At 39.1% G+C, this 16,824-nt stretch overlaps 1 protein-coding gene across 1 annotated transcript in view; it reads left to right on the plus strand.

The window, feature by feature from the left end:
• The window catches only part of TAF3 (TATA-box binding protein associated factor 3), a 128,641-nt gene that overhangs the window by 98,229 nt on the left and 13,588 nt on the right, over positions 1–16,824 (plus strand). The window contains exon 4 of the mRNA XM_069458649.1: positions 5,982–6,064. Coding sequence (XP_069314750.1) covers positions 5,982–6,064 — 83 coding nt within the window. The remainder of the gene's footprint in view (positions 1–5,981; positions 6,065–16,824) is intronic.

Consider the following 16,824-nt stretch of genomic DNA (forward strand, 5'->3'; position numbering starts at 1 on the left):
GAACTCCTGAGCTCAAACAATCCGCCCACCTCGGCCTCCCAGAGTGCTTAACATTGGCTACTGAATGAACTGAGCTGGTTGGCAAACGGTATCAGCAGCTACCCCCTCTGAGTGTGAGCAAGTGCCAAGTCTCACCAGAACTCGATCATTTAATTCTCCCAGCAGTGCTGAAGGTTTGGTATCATTGCTCCTATTTTACGGTTGAGAAAACTGTGCATGGAGAGGTTTCGTAGCTTGCTGCAGGCAGTGAGGGGAGCTGCCCAGGTCTGCCTGCCCAAAGCCTGTGTTCTGTACCGCCCGGAATGGCCTTGGCAGTCGCCAGCACAGTCTGCGTTGGTGCACCCAGGTGGAGGGGTGTGGATGAGAGGCATGAGAATGGTTTAACACTGGAGAGTAGGGTGACAATAGGGTTTCGTACAATTCTGGTTGTTGAAGAGACCTTAAAGAGCTCCTCTTCAACTGCCATGTTTTAAAGAAGAGGAAGGGGATGTCCTCACTTCTTTAATGACTTTAATAATCAGAACAATTAAAAATTTTAATGTGTCTTTATCCCGAAGTCTTGTAGGATCTGTCACCAAATGATTTTTTATTTGTTCTTTAAAGAATAATAAATAGCCTTAGTGGTTTGTGCCTTTAACAAAAGGTTCTCATGTCTTTTCCCTTCTGTTTAAAGTGATATAATCTCATTTCGAGTCTTTCCTCGTCAGCTGTCATCATTAGCTAGTGAAATGAAGAGTTGTTAGTAAATAACCCAATAAAAGGGGGAAAGTAGTCCCTTCCTGTTTCTCACAACTGTCTGTTCCAAGAGGAAACCAGTAACGTGTGTTGGAGCTTGTAGAGGTTTGCCCAGGGCGGCCTCCCAGCCTTCGCATGAATGGACTCGGCGCTTACTGAAAGCCAAGTTCTGGTTCAGTAGTTCCGGGTGGGATAGCACTTGTTACACTTAACCACAGCCACACAACTTCTGTGTCTTCTTAATATTTTAAATAGTTTATCAGAGTTTAGTCGGAGGATGTTTCTAAATGGAAATAATGTAAAGACCTTAATTGCTAAGAAATACAACAAGATGGTTTCCAGCCATAGTTCAGCATCCCAAATGTTCAGTTATTAAATTCGGCTTTCATCAGTACTATTTATGGGTTTTTTTCTGCCATATCAGCATAGATGGGAATCTGAACTAGTGCTTGCTGAACTTGCCGCTACCTTAGCTCGTACACATATTTATTTTTTAATGAAAGGCATTTAACATTTAAAAAAAAATAAAAATAACTCAGATTATATTGACAAAGCTGCCCATTACCTTTGCAGAAAGTCCCTGTCAAAAGATAAACTTTAAAGCTGGAATGCATGAAAGAGTTCCAAGATAGAATTTAAATTTGAACTGATTCTTTATAGATAAGCTTTTTAAAAAATCCACCTCTTTGCTTCAAGTCAGGATTTTAAAAATAAATTTCCCCTTTAAATCTCTTGAGCGATTTTCATTTTTTGCAAGGCCGCACTGCTGGTGTCCTGGAAAAATGGAGAGTTAGAGCTTTATCAGTTGGTGCCCTGAGGTATGTGGCAAAGAAGCTAAATCCTTGAAGATTAACAAAAAAAATGCAGCACATGGCAATAAGGGGCTTATATGACTACTAGTATTAGTTCAGGTGAAAGAAGTATTGCTTATACATAAAACTGGACAAATCCACTGACAATGTATTTTTAGTTAGCTACAAAGGAGTCTTACATTGCTGGACTTTACCTCTTTGGTGAATTGGGAAGCTTAGTAATCCACTGTAAATGCTCTTCTGCGTGCCCCAATTCTCAGCATTACTCCAAAGTGCTGTTCTTTTATTTTAACCCTTAAAAGCTAACGTTGGCCCCAGATTTTGGCTTCGTGCCATTTAGAGATGGCATTAGCTGTAGTGTCCAAGTAATTGAAGTCATTGTCATTTAATTTGTTGTTTTCTGGAAAGTACACATGAGAAATCGTTTTGTGATTGTAGGAAATGTCTCCATGTTTTTTATTTTGGTAGCCGTTCAGATAAAGTTAATGGAAACGAAAATCTAGGAAGAAATGTTTACTTAGAAATTATGCTTTTGATATATTATTGGCATTCTTGTTGATCTTTTTCTGCACTTCATCGAAGTTTCTCAAGTTAGATCTGATTTAACAACCTTAGGAATGAAATTAAGGTATTTATATGGTTTTTAGGTAGGGTTGCCCCAGGTCCTGGGCTGCTTGGGACAATGCCAGTTCACACCCGTTAGGTGGCATAACTAGCAGCTGCCGCATCCACTGTCAGCGGCACCTCTATTTGATGACATGGCCCCTGTAAGGACAGGTAAGGCCTTAAGCTGAGGTAGCAGGTACCGAATCATTCATTCATTCAACCGCTTGACTGAATATCTGTTGCCTTCAGGGCACATTGATACCGTTTTTAATCTTACTTACAAAATGTCTCTCCATTTTTGTTTGCTTATTTTTTACATATTGTATCATTTGCTTTTTTTTTCTTTGTTGTTTTTTTTTTGTTTGTTTGTTTGTTTGTTTTTTTTTGAGACAGAGTCTTGCTTTGTTGCCCAGGCTAGAGTGAGTGCCGTGGCGTCAGCCTAGCTCACAGTAACCTCAAACTCCTGGGCTCAAGCAATCCTCCTGCCTCAGCCTCCCGAGTAGCTGGGACTACAGGCATGCACCACCATGCCCGTCTAATTTTTTTTTTCTATATATATTTTAGTTGTCCAGATAATTTATTTGTATTTTTAGTAGGGATGGGGTCTCGCTCTTGCTCAGGCTGGTCTTGAACTCCTGACCTCGAGCGATCCTCCCGCCTCAGCGACTTTTTTTTTTTTTTTCTTCTTCAGTAGGTCATAATAGACCCCGTCTCCATCCCCTTGCCCTGCCAAGCCATTGAAGACAGACAGCCTTGAGAACCTAGGTACTTCCACTGGATGGAGGTGATGCCAAAGTTAGGCTCTGTTTCCATATAAACTAGTCGGCCTTGCAGAGAGGGAAAGATAGTTTACAACTAACACTAGCCATCTCATAAGTATGTTTCATTTATCATAAGAGACGTTGGCATAAAAAGTGAACAGCTCCATGGGGCACGTGCATTACCAAAAAAAGGACACGAGATACGTGTCAGAGAGTGAAGGAACAGTGTAGTAGGACAGAAGGAAGTCGGTGTCAGGAGACCTGGATTTGGGCATTTATTTACCAACTTTGTACCTCTGGACAAGGCACCTACTCTTTCTGAACCCTCATTACATGGCAATAATGATACCATCCGTACCCACCTTACAGAGCTGTGAGGATAATGTTGGATCATGTATATAGGACACATTAAGAGTTGTGCAAGTGTGAGTTATAATTGTCATGTATTGTGGCAATAGAAACGGGCCAAACAAGGCCGGGCGCAGTGGTTCACGCCTGTAATCCTAGCGCTCTGGGAGGCCAAGACAGGAGGATCGTTCGAGGTCAGGAGTTCGAGACCAGCCTGAGCAAGAGCCAGACCCTGCCTCTACTAAAAAAATAGAAAGAAATTAACTGGACAGCTAAAAATATATGTAGAAAAATTAGCCAGGCATGGTGGCGCATGCCTGTAGTCCCAGCTACTCAAGAGGCTGAGGCAGGAGGATTGCTTGAGCCTAGGAGTATGAGCTTGCTGTGAGCTAGGCTGATGCCATGGCACTCTATCCGAGATGACAGAGTGAGACTCTGTCTCAAAAAAAAAAAAAAAAGAAAAAGAAACGGGCCAAACACACAATGCAAAGCAAAATAATAGTAAAGCAGAACTTCTTTTTAAGGCAGGGCAAACACTTTATTTTTAAGTAGAGCTTAAGAAAAGGTTATTTGAATGCTTAAATAATAGTATTATCAGTTGAAGAAATAAGAAATATTATTCCTAATAGCTCATCACTTACGAATATGTAACCCTAAATTTTTTTAGAATTGAGGGATGGAGGAATTTTATATAATTTTCATTCTCTGAATCAAAAAGACTGCGTTCAATCCCAGTTTTAAACTTACAGTTGAAATCATGGATAGGGATGAGATCACTAAAGAAAGTGTAGAGCAACAAGAGGTCAAGTGCAAGTAGAGGACTTTGTAAAGGAGGAGGGAGCAACATGGTGAGATCTATCATGGGAAACCAAGCCGGGACACTAGGGAGTTGGCGTGGCTTGAGGAATGAATAAAAAGTGAGAAAACAGACAATGGCATGAAGACTGAAAAATGTGAGAGGTTATCAGCTAGAGGCTGAAGGGAAGGTAAAATTTTTTTAAAGATAAGAGTTGGGCACATTTAAACATGAGATGATTGACAATATTAGAGATTGACAGTATTGCAAATAAATAAGCTGGTGACGGAGGAGGGTTCTTTGGAAGACCAGAGGAGCTGGACTCTAGTGTAGTTGTGGATGGAAAGACGCTTGTAAGTCTGCAGGGAGTTGGAGGCGCCCTCCGGCCTCAGCATTGTTTCCTGCGGTGTTGGGTGGGCAAAAAAGGGGAGAAGAGCTCCTAGGGAGGGTATTGAAAGAGGTAAGGATTGAAATCATAGCTTCATATTCCTGCTCCAAGTGTATCTTAAGCACTTGTTATTTGTCACACCCAATGGTGGGCACTGGGAAATAGCAGTAAACAAAACAGCAAGGTCTCTGCCCTTATCGGAGTGAGCTGGTTAAAGTTCTTAGACATTTTCCTTGGTGTCAGGGCTCTGGAGGATGGTTTTAGATGGGTCCTTGACATATTGTGGGATAACTGGGAGGCCGGAGAGCCGAGGGCACTTGCAGGATAGGTTCTTAATTCCACAAATCTCTCTTGGGCACCTCCTGCGTGCCAGACACTGTTGAAGAAAACGATCAGAGCAGTAGATCTTGAGTGATGGTGGATTTAAAACAAAAACAAACTGTAGGAAGAGACAGGTAAATACATATGAGAAAATGCATTTGATCCATGTGTAATATATTGACTTTATAATGTAATATATTGAGCATTATTTCATATATTCATTCCCCTTTAGAACCACTACACTGTTCTGTTATGATTTAATTCTTAAGCTTTGAACACATAAATCAGTGGTTTGTAACTAGTTGTCAGTGACTAGCAGTGACCTACTGGCACATGGTACCCCGAGACCAGGGATGTTAAACATCTGGCAGTATTTGGCACAGTCCCATACATGAAAGAACCATCCCACCAAAAACGCCACTCAAACCCCCATTGAAAAACTCTGATATAGATAATAATTTGGAATTGCAGAGCTTTTGTTTAGTTTTTCATTCAGAGTACTTATTGTAACGTAAGATCTCCAAACCAGAAATTGTGAAGACACACTTTAACATCATACTTCATTTTGTATATTCCCTTTCTGACTAATATCTCAAATATTTGTGAGGTCTTCAACTTACTGAGCAGTCATTGCGTTCCCTGAGAATCCTTTCTAAAAAGAGAATATACTTTTTTTTTTCTTTTACAGCATTTCAGATTATTTTACTTCTAGCCAAAAATGGAATAGTTTAGTGCTGTGTTTCAGTTTTCTCATTTGATAATGCAAACGTAAGAGGAGTTTAATGTTTGTCAAGTACCATAAATAAATGCTTTTATAGGGGAGATAGCATTGCAGTTTTTTCTATTTATGTTAATCTAGCAATTACTTAAATGCCCCACCAAATGATCTAAATATCAATCTTTGTTTTTAAAAAAAACATTCTAATAATATAATTCAAGTCAAGAAATTAACCCAAACTAATAAAACAGAAGCTATTACCATATTTACATAATGTGATTAAAGTTCATAGAATTTCTAGTGATGCCAGGTCGTCTTCAGTTGTTGAGAAGCAAAAACATAGACTAGCCCAGATTATCTTTGTGTCCAGCCTTTTAACCATGTTTGAGGCTTAAACCTGACGCAGTTTGTGGGGGCGGTGAGGGAGTAGGCGAAGAGGTAGGAGGTGCTTCTGTTGAAGGAAACATGCTGAACTCTGCCGTGCTCACTTCTGCAGGTAAAAGTGGAACCAGTCGTCCCAGCCCCGAGTCCAGTTATCCCCAGGTTAACCCTCCGAGTCGGTGCCGGCCAGGACAAGATGTAAGTACCCACGTTCTGATCTGTAACACAAACGCGACTTACGCTTCTCTGTCCTTCCTAACGCACTTAGAACCCTCCAGACCTTCTCCAGGTACGGACACGTAGGGTAAAGCTTTCTTTTGAGAATGCTTCGTTTTCAAGTTTTTATTGGTTTCTTCCACAAAGTAAATGCCTTTTGCTTTATTGAACCCAGTGGATTCTTTTTTTTTTTTTCCCCTCTTCTTTTTCTCTTTTTTAGAGACTAGCACATAACATTGTTTCTGCATAGTGTTTAAGGTCCTGGTTATCTGAAAAATAAGCTATGTGTTAAGCGGACTAACTGCCATTTTACACTCAGGTGGATGTGGTGTTAAACCTCCTCGAGTGCCTATTCCCAGTCTCCATGGCAAAGAACAAAGATTCTCTTTTCGCTCAGATGGCAAATGGTTTTACTCTGTACCTATAAAACAAAGCTACTGCCAAAGGCTTGGTGAAGCCGTATGTCGTAGTAACAACTAATGTCTTAGTTGTCCTTTTTTTTTTTTTTAAGAGAGAACTAGAAATATAAACCCCATGTTTGCTGTTTATTTGTCTTAATGTTCATGGAATCATATCAACCCGCATTTCTTTAAAGTAAATTAGGTGGATGTTTCTCTTTTATTCATTTTTTGGGGAAGGATTAAGGCCTACAGTGCTCTTACATGATCCTAATAAGGTAATGAAACACTGATTTTTTTTTTTTGTAAATCATGTTGAAAATCATTCTCCTTGTTCTAAAAGCATATTATGTGTGATTTAAATAAAATTCACCAGCTAGAAGTATTAGTTTACACCCTTGTTTTTTCCCAGTAAGCCTAAAAATGGAGTTTACATCGAAACCAGTCAAATATTGTGCAGAAAATGGGCTTACGAGGCATTCGGTTTCCGTTCAGTCTTTAGCCGTAAAAGTGAGAGTAGGACCCGCGAATTTATTTCATAGCTGTTACAGAGAACAGAACATTTACTTTGTGTTCTGAGCGGTCCATTTCATCTCAGAGTTTGTGTGTATTTTATGCTGCTGTTTCCGTCAACTCCCAAAGTAGTGCAGAGAACGGGTCCAGCCAGTGCGGGGTAGCAGAGAAGCAAAGGTGGTTTTCCAGGGGAGCGAACACTGCTCTGAAGATTTCAAGGAGAACATCCTTGAAAATGGTTTGTATTTTTCTCACCTAAACTGTCTGGAAAATTTCCACACTACTCTTTGTGGTTGTGCGGTAGACACCTAGACAGTAGATGTTCATACTGCTGACGAGCTTAGAAAAATGCAACAAAAATGCCGCGGATTCAGCTTTTTTAAGCCAGCTGTCTGGAGTACCTGGTGCCCTCTGTCTTACCTACAAAAGTTTGAATAATGTCCTCATCCCTCACCCAGCAGAGCTCAGAGGAGACCCAACCAAAGTAACTCTTCTTCCATCTCCTTGGAAATTCTCTGTGTGGGCTCATTTCTCTAAAGGGAAGATGTTCATCATTCAGTGATACTTTACTCCTCCCAGTTCACATTTATTACTGTTTTCACAGCTCACCATGACTTAGCTTTACTCCCACACAGCAGTTTGGCTTGTCCATTCCCGTTTGAGAAATAGGTTTGTGCAAAGGCATTGGTAGCTGTTGATGAACACTAATGTGCACAGATGGTAGTAACATTCATCAGGTGTCGGACAGGTGGGCGGGGAGGAGGGGATGGGTATATTCACACCTAATGGGTGCGATGCGCACCGTCTGGGGGATAGATGTGCTTCAACCTCTGACTCAGGTGAGGCAAAGGCAATATATGTAACCTAAACATTTGTACCCCCGTAATATTCTGAAATTTAAAAAAAAAAAGGCATTGGAAGTTATATTCATCTCTTCTGCCCATAAGCATCTTTCAGTCGTGTTATTGACTATTTTTTCTGTTTTCTCTTCTCAGTAAATCACTCATACACATTAAATTTTGGAAGATGTGAGAAACATATCCTGTTACTCTAGAACAAAATGTCCAGTGTCAGGGAAATTATAATACCCAGACATTCTAGACAAATTGGCCTTGAAAGTATAATATTATATATCATGTAAACGTTCAGATATTTAGGCAAATAACAGCCATTTATATGAAGGATTATGTGACCAAGGGCAGATGCAAGAAAATCCTTACAATGAAAAAAGAGATAAATTAAGTGAAATATATTATATTTTAAATTAATATGAGAGAGAGAAAGAAAGAGGCCCAAGTCACATAGTCATAGAAGTCTGTATAAAATAAAATATTCAGTAAAGTACTTTTTATGTTTTGGTCTAATCCAGGGGTCAGCAAACTATGACCCGTAGGCCTGATCCAGCCCACTGCCTGTTTTCTATGACCCGCAAGCTGAGAATGCTTTTCACATTTTTAAATGACTGAAAAAAAAATGAAAAGAAGAATATTTTGTGGCACATGAAAATTACATAGCATTCACATTTCAGGACTCTTTGATGGTTGTAGCATGAGGATACGTGGCTTACTCCACGGCGGTGATCATGGAAAAGAGGCGATAGATTCATATAAATGTGCCTTTGGTCGCTCCGTTTGTGCATGTGTGGGGGTGTAGTGATCCTCTTTTGAAGTGAAATTAGTGAGCTGACTCGGGCTAAAGCAGAGGAGTCTGCATAGTCCGGAGGTGGGGGATGTTTACTGCTGATGAACAGTCCGAGAGCAGTCTTTGGAAATTAGGAGCAAAAAGAAAAGGCTTTACAGGGTTCAAATTATACCCTCTCACTGGAAGACCTTTAAGACAATATTTAGTTTCTAAGCCTTAAGTAAAGCAGTTACGTCTTCTGCCCTTGATCCAGAGAAGTACTTTGAGGTTGGATCGTTTCCTTTGTTCTCTGTTATTGTTCCTTGAAGCAAGACAGAGGTAACTGTTTTTCCCTCGATTTGACATTCCTAGAAACTGTATTCTAAAGGGGTCCATGGTGAGTCCAGCACCTTCTCCCCATAGTGTTAAAATTCAAGGTGGCTTTCCAAGGACCTCACATTCCTTTAACAGGTCTGCCAGTAATGGTAGCCGGAGTTCCCTGTCGTCTGTATTGAAGGTGAAACCAAAATCATAGCCCTAAAAATACAGTTTGCAAACTAGTGCACCCTCTAGCGTAAAATAGTATGGAGATTCCTCAAAGAACTGAAGGACACCTACCATTTGATCCAGCAATCCCACTACTGGGTATTTACCCAAAGGGAAAAAAGTAATTTTATCAAAAAGACATCTGTACGCTATTGCAGCACAATTCACAATCACAAAGATGTGGAATCAACCCAAGTGCTCATCAAGTCATGAGTGGATTAATAAAATGTGGTTATATGTATACCATGGAGTACTACTCAGCCATAAAAAACGAATTAATACCTTTTGCAACAATCTGGATGGAACTGGAGGCCATCCTCCTAAGTGAAATATCTGAAGAATGGAAAACCAAACACCACATGCACTCACTATTAAATTGGAACTAACTGATCAGCACTCATGTGCACAAATGGAAGTGAAAGTCAGCGGAAATCGTGCAGGTGGGAGGGGGAAAAGGTGATGGGTGAAATCATACCTAATGGGTACAGTGTACACCATCTGGGTGATGGACACCCTGACAACTTTGACTCAAGCAGTACAAAGGCAATCTATGTAACCCAAACATTTGTAACCCCATGATAATCTGAAATTTAAAAAAAGAAAGAAATTTCCCAGCAACTGAACAACTGTGACAGAGGTTATGGGTTGTATATGTGATTCCTGCTACCTTCCTGTACTTAGAGATTCAATAGTCCCAAACCCATATATCTCGGTCACAGTTCCGAGCCACCCCTGAGAGGAAGCAGGTGGCTAAAATGTTCTCATTCAGATCTTCAGTCCTCTTCTGCTTTTTCCAGACAGGGAGTTTTGGACCACCTTATGTTACCGTCTCATTTCTACTGGCCTAGACTTACGATGAGGTCTCTAAATTTAACTTTTTCCCCTGGCACACTGTAGTTTGTTCATTAACACCAAACATGCAACATGTTTAAGAGAAAAAATAGTATACTGTCAGAAAAACTGGCTTTAGGTTTTAGGAAATACTTTTACTACACAGTAAAACAAGTGGAAAGATTATAATCAGAGCATTTCCATCTTCCTTGTAAACAGTCACAGCAGTTTTTACGTGGAGGCCACATTAGAAGACTTGGGGAAATTTACTGGGTTCCATTCTAATGCAATTAGAGCTAATTTTGTTCTTTAAATGAATAAAAGGTCAGCTAGTAAATCTAGCTTATCTTGAGTCCAGACTTCAATAAATTGTTTTATTTAATTTGTTGTAAAAGATCTTATCCTTAATGGGCCTAGGTCTTATTAGTTCACTTAGGTTTTAAAATATTTATGACCACCTTTTGAGATATGATTTGAATGATAGTTGGAAAGTTTCTCTCTGCAGTGTTATCAAGGTCCGGGATCACTAATTGTGTGAATATAGGAAGGTACTTAAGATTTGTTATCAAGAAAAAGCTGATGTGAACTTCCAGAATTTAAATGTTCTTTAACCTGTGACAGGCAGAGATAATTTAGCTGCATCGTGGTAACCTGTTGGACACTATCTGATTATAATTTCCCCTGAAGATCAAACTACTCACATTTCTAGCATTTAAATGAAGAATATGTAACTACTGGTGAAAACACTTAGGCACTCTTATTACGAACAACATAGAAATTTAAAATTCTTTGCATTCTATTATTTCCTTCATTTTACAGGCCTATAGTGTATTCAGATGCTACAGAAGGATTTACATACATGGCATAACATTTCTTCTCAATTCCCACTCCTGCCTTTGTAGCTGATAAAGTGGGTATTCATTTCACTGCAGGACTTCTGTGATAGAATATTTGCAATTTCTTTCATTATTATTTTTTTTTTTAAGTTTTATAGATGAGGTCTTGCTCTGTCACCCAGTACAGTGGCATGAGCATAGCTCACTTCAGCCTCCCAAGTAGCTAGGACTACAGGCGCACACCACCATGCCCGACTATTTTTAAAAAAAAAAAATTTTATAGAGACAGGGTCTCACTATGTTGCCCAGTCTGGTCTCAAACTCCTGGTCTCAAGAGATCCGCCTGCCTTGGCCTCCCAAAGTGCTGGGATTATAGGCATGAGCCACCACTCTAGGCCCCAGCATTTCTTTAACATCTCAGCGTTTGGTACACTTGACTCCAGAGGCAGGTAATGTTAGTTAGATAAAAATGAGATAGTGACTGGTACTGGTCCGTGATCCAACATTTGAAAAATAACATTCCTGGAATATGTGTATGAACCTTGTCTGTGATGTAATATACTTACTTGGTTTTATTTTTATAAATGTGTGCTGCATCTTAAGTATAACATTTTCCTGAAGTTTATTACAATTAAAATTCCCTTTAAAATTATATGTTTTCTAAAAGACCAGTTAAAATTAACTGTATATATCTTTAAGGGAATTGTGTTAGTTTAATTTTAGATTAACTGTTAGAGCACTTCTGGCTCGTGTCAGGCATTCACCTGGTTTTGAACATCTCTCTAATGTACGTTATGACCCAACTGAGGAATAGTGATGGATGTGTATATGGACGTGTGAGCTCTGCTAAAACGCTGAGGAACGTTGAGAGTCGTTAATGCTGTTTGGCTCATTTGTTCCAAATTGAGATGAACAGAATGAGTAAATCACAATTGTAAGCGGTAAATGGCCACGTTCCAATTTTTTTCATTAAACCATTCAAAGCCAAGTGAGTAAGGCAGACTATCTGGCTACTTTTTTATTGTTTTCATTGTTTTCTTTATTTGGCTTATAAGTAATACAAGGAAATTTGTATTTGCCTCACATCAAGGCTACTTTCAAAGTACACAGACAGAGTAAATTTTAAATTACCTCCACTGCTTTCTCCTGGCCTTCCTAGCGTGAACTGTTTTTCTGTATGCATGCATACGTCTGTAAATCAGTATGTGTGCTTTAAAGTATCATTATATCATTTTAAAGAAAGAAACTAAAAGGAGAAAAATAGCTCTTGAATAAGAAATATGTTTTCAGATTGTCTGGCGTGTGGCTGTTCTGCTTATCTGCGCTCCCCATAATAAAATCTAAATTAAAACAATTCAGAGATTACCTATCAATCCCCTGCAGGGCCCGCGTTACTGATACAGGCGGGAACAGGAGGGAGGAGGAGGAGGAGCTTCACACGGTGCTTTAGAGCAGCCATACCCAACCTTTTTGGCACCAGAGACCTGTTTCGTGGAAGACAATTTTCCGCAGCCTGGGGGTGGCAGGGGGGATGGTTTCAGGATGATTCAAGCACATTACATTTGTTGCACACTTTATTTCTATATTATATTGTCACTTGCCACTCACTGATACGGTTTGATATGAGTCTCCAAGCAGTTGATTTATTATGTTCTGTGTGTCAAACCTCTCTGCTAATGATACTGTGTATTTGCAGCCGCTCCCCAGCACTAGCATCACCGCCTCGGCTGCACCTCAGACCATCAGGTATTAGATTCCCATAAGGAGCTGCAGCCTAGGTGTCTCGCACGTGCAGTTTACAGTGGGGTTTGCGTTCCGATGAGACTCTAGTGCTGCAGCTGATCTGACGGGAGGCGGAGCTCGGGCCGTGATGCGGGTGATGCGGGTGATGGGGAGCAGTTGTAAATACAGGTGAACCTTTGCTCGCTTGCCCGCTGCTCACCTCTTGCTGTGGTCCCTGGTTCCTAACAGGCCACAGACCAGTACTGGTCCTCGGCCAGGGGTTGGGGACCGCAGGTTTAGAGAGTCCTGAGCTCACGTTCCACAGCTGTCCTTATGAAATGGGAGGTGAGACTGACTTCCGTGCTTTCCTCACATGTCCCTCCAGCTGGATTTGAAACTTCTTTTGCCCTATTCTGCCGTCCTTGACGTTAGAGGATTTGTGTGCTAGGAAACTCTTAGAGGAGACAAGAGGACCTAAAGCAGCTCTGTAAAACTCACAACTGAGTTCTTTTTTTTTTTTTTTGAGACAGAGTCTCACTCTGTTGCCCAGGCTAGAGTGAGTGCCGTGGCGTCAGCCTAGCTCACAGCAACCTCAAACTCCTGAGCTCAAGTGATCCTCCTGTCTCAGCCTCCCGAGTAGCTGGGACTACAGGCATGCGCCACCATGCCCGGCTAATTTTTTCTATATATATTTTTAGCTGTCCATATAATTTCTTTCTATTTTTAGTAGAGGTGGGGTCTCGCTCTTGCTCAGGCTGGTCTCGAACTCCTGAGCTCAAACGATCCGCCCGCCTCGGCCTCCCAGAGTGCTAGGATTACAGGCGTGAGCCACCGCGCCCGGCCAGAACTGAGTTCTTGATTCAGGCTTTTACGTGCTTGGGAGCTGCAGTGAGCTTTTCTTCTCTTTTCTTTTTTTTCTTTATCTCTTTCTTTTAGAACGATCTTAACCTTACTGTGAATCTAAAGTCAGTGGAATCATTTCAAAAGTCTTTTCTTGCCTCAGACAAAATTTTAGAAACTTGCTTATGTGTGCATATATATGTATAACGTGTGTGTGTGTGTTACTTCAAACTCCCTTGGACACCTTTTTTTAATGAATCTTTTTGTTCATAAAGGTTCTTTAAATCCTAAAGCAAATACAATGATTGCTCATTAAATATGAATGTTTATTGGAACTAATTTATTGTATTTCTTTGAAGTATAGAAAAACACATCTTCAAACAAATTGTTAAAATCCCCTTTGTTCTCATTTTGGAAGATCATTTTTGCTATCAAAGATATAATACTAAACAGACAATCTACAAGGAGAATGACCCTCCAAGGGTAAGGAGTATGACGTAGAGATATATACACACACATGCATACACATATATGGAGTCACTTCTTATTTTAGCCTGCACAGATTAATATATATTTATATATATGTATTGTACATATATAGATATAGCACCTGCTTGATCTTTATATATGTGTTCTCTATATATTATATATCTTGTATATATTTTTCTATGCTGTTTACAAAGGAAGATAAGAATTCATGTAAAGCATGTGATTTTTGGTGAAGACCCAGCAGCTATTTTCAAATTTTAATATATTTTAGAGTGGTAATGTTGGATTTCCCAAGCATGACTTCAGTAATAACTGAATTTTATAACATTCCAGTAAGATACAAATCTTAATCACAATCTTGTTCATTTTTCAAGTTCACTGAATATCATCTTATTGCTTTTAATGTTTTCAAATAACTTGGGATGTTATTTGATCCTAAAAAATGTAAAGGGATATCTTTTATGGGTTACCTTGCAAACTTTAACATATTTTCAGGTAAAATCATCTTTTACTAAGTTACTAAATTACTCCTCCTCCACTGTAGACTCTAGGCTCAGGGCTACTGAAAGTAAAGTTTTATCCACGTTGAATGTTCAATTTCGTTTGGCTTTGCTGTTTCTTACCCAAAAGCATCCTCTTGTTTGCTGGAGAGAAGGAAAAGTCTTTCTCAAATCACAAAATCTTTTAGAACTTCTGATTCCAGAGAATTTGATTTTTGAAAAGAACCCTCAAAGTGCCCCAGACTCTTAGGGTTTGGATTTTTTTTAAATGATCTACATTTAACAAATATTAATTTTGATCATGTACCTAATATAACTATGTCAAGGGAAAAAGACTTGAAAAAAGCAAATTCGAATTAAATATTGATTCTCTTCTCAGGAACGTAGGCATAAATACCACAATAGAAGGTAGAAAGTGTTAAAGGCTAGGAGAGATACATCTAAAATTATATAGAAGTTCGCAGTGATTACTCCCAGCTAGGAAGGGTTAGAAAGGTTTGGGCAAAGTGGAATTTGAGCAGAGCCCTAAAGGATTAGCAAAATTTGGAAACGTGAAGAAGAAAAATAAAAGCAAAGGTGTATCAAGCCAAATAACTAAGAAATTTCCCTAGTAGTTCATATGTGCCCTAGATTTATCATGTTTTATGATCCTAAATCATCTGGATGGAATGCATATTACTAACATTTTTTAAAAGTTTTTATTAATATTTTCAGACAAAAGAGAGAATAGTATACTTTCATATACCTGTCACCTTGATAGATTTAACAGTTATCAAAATTTTGCCATACTTGCTTAATCCTTTTCTTCTTTTTGTCTCTTAAGGCATTTCCAAACAAATCCAAACCTAATGTTATTTCACCTCTGTATTCTTCAGTATGGAGCTCTAAAAATATGGCTGTTTTCTTATGTAATCACAATGCTATTATCACTCATAAAATATATGAACATTTTCCTTGTTATTATCTGATACCTAGTCTATATTCAGATTTCTTCATTTGTCTCAAAAATATCTATAGCAATTTGTTTGAATCAGGATCTAAACCAGACTGATATTTCTTAAGCACTTTTCATCTACAACTGGTAATTCTGCTCTGCACGCCCACACCCCTCCTCCTTTTTGCCACGTAACTGACTTGTTGAAGAAACAAGATCATTTGTCCAGTAGAATGTCTCACTTTCTGGATTTGTCTGTTTACTTCCTTGTAATGTCATTTAAATTGTTCTTCTGTCCCTGTAAGGGCATTTAGCTCTAAAGACTTGATTAGATTGAAGTTCAGCTTTTTTTCCAAGGATATTTTGCTGCTATATACTTCTTACTACATCATTTCAATGGCACTTACCATTTGACTGTCAGACTCAGTCATTTCACTGGGGAATGATGGATTTTTAAAAACTCAGTCATTCCTTTCATATTTATTTGCTGAAATCATTCAATAAAAGTGAACTTTTCTTCTTTATGAATATATATATTATTATATATGTTACCCTGAAATGTAGTTCATAGTTCATATAGGAGAGGTGGGATAAATGCTTCTTTTACTTGCCAAGGAGTTGATGGAGTTGATACCATGTTGATATCAGTTACCTCCAGTGGTGATCACTGGGTTTTGGAAAAGCCTCTCTCACTTTCTCCCACTCTCTCTGTCTCTGTCTCTCTCTCCCCCTTCCCCCCGTCTCCTCCCCCACTCCTCCCCTTCCTTGTCCTCTCCTTTTTTCTCTCTGTCTTTTATTCATTTTCGTGTTCATATTGACCAGTGAGAACTCCTTCATGTTGCCTACTGGATTTCAATACAACCCCATTTGTGTTTGATAGCTTTCTTACTTTCTGGTACAAAAATGTTCCAGGTTTATCTTGTATATCTCCTGTATATTCTTGCCTATTTCCACAGACCTGGAATTAGCCACTCCTCCGAGGAATGGCTAGTGAGGAGTGGTTTTTAGGAATCACAGTCTGGCACTAGAGTTGCCCATTGCTACTAGGATATCATTACATTTATGCCTTTACAAGGGACGGAACTAGGAAGTAGGTAGGTTTGAAAAGAAAAGAAAAAAATCATAACCTTATACTGATATTTTCAGTTCAGATTTACCATTACTTTTACCTCTTTAAATTTATCTCTGCATCTTTTACATTGAAAATCTCGAGTCTTATGAGCATTATCATAATTACTTATTTGCTTATTCTACCAGCATATGTAAAATATATGAAAGTAATAGTACTACCATTACTGCTACTACTAAGACTATTCAATAAAGTTAGAGATTAAGTTTCTTTTTCTGCATGGTGATGTCATCAGCATGATATACATTGAGGTTCATTCACTTCCATTTATTTTTGATTCATAAACAATGTTCCTAAAATTTAGTTATCTGAATATGGAGACCATTTGCTTTACTCCAAAGCTGAATCTATATAACAGGATATATCCAGAGAAGTCTGGCTTTC

This window comes from Eulemur rufifrons, chromosome 25 (assembly GCF_041146395.1).
Source record: "Eulemur rufifrons isolate Redbay chromosome 25, OSU_ERuf_1, whole genome shotgun sequence".
NCBI lineage: Eukaryota > Metazoa > Chordata > Mammalia > Primates > Lemuridae > Eulemur > Eulemur rufifrons.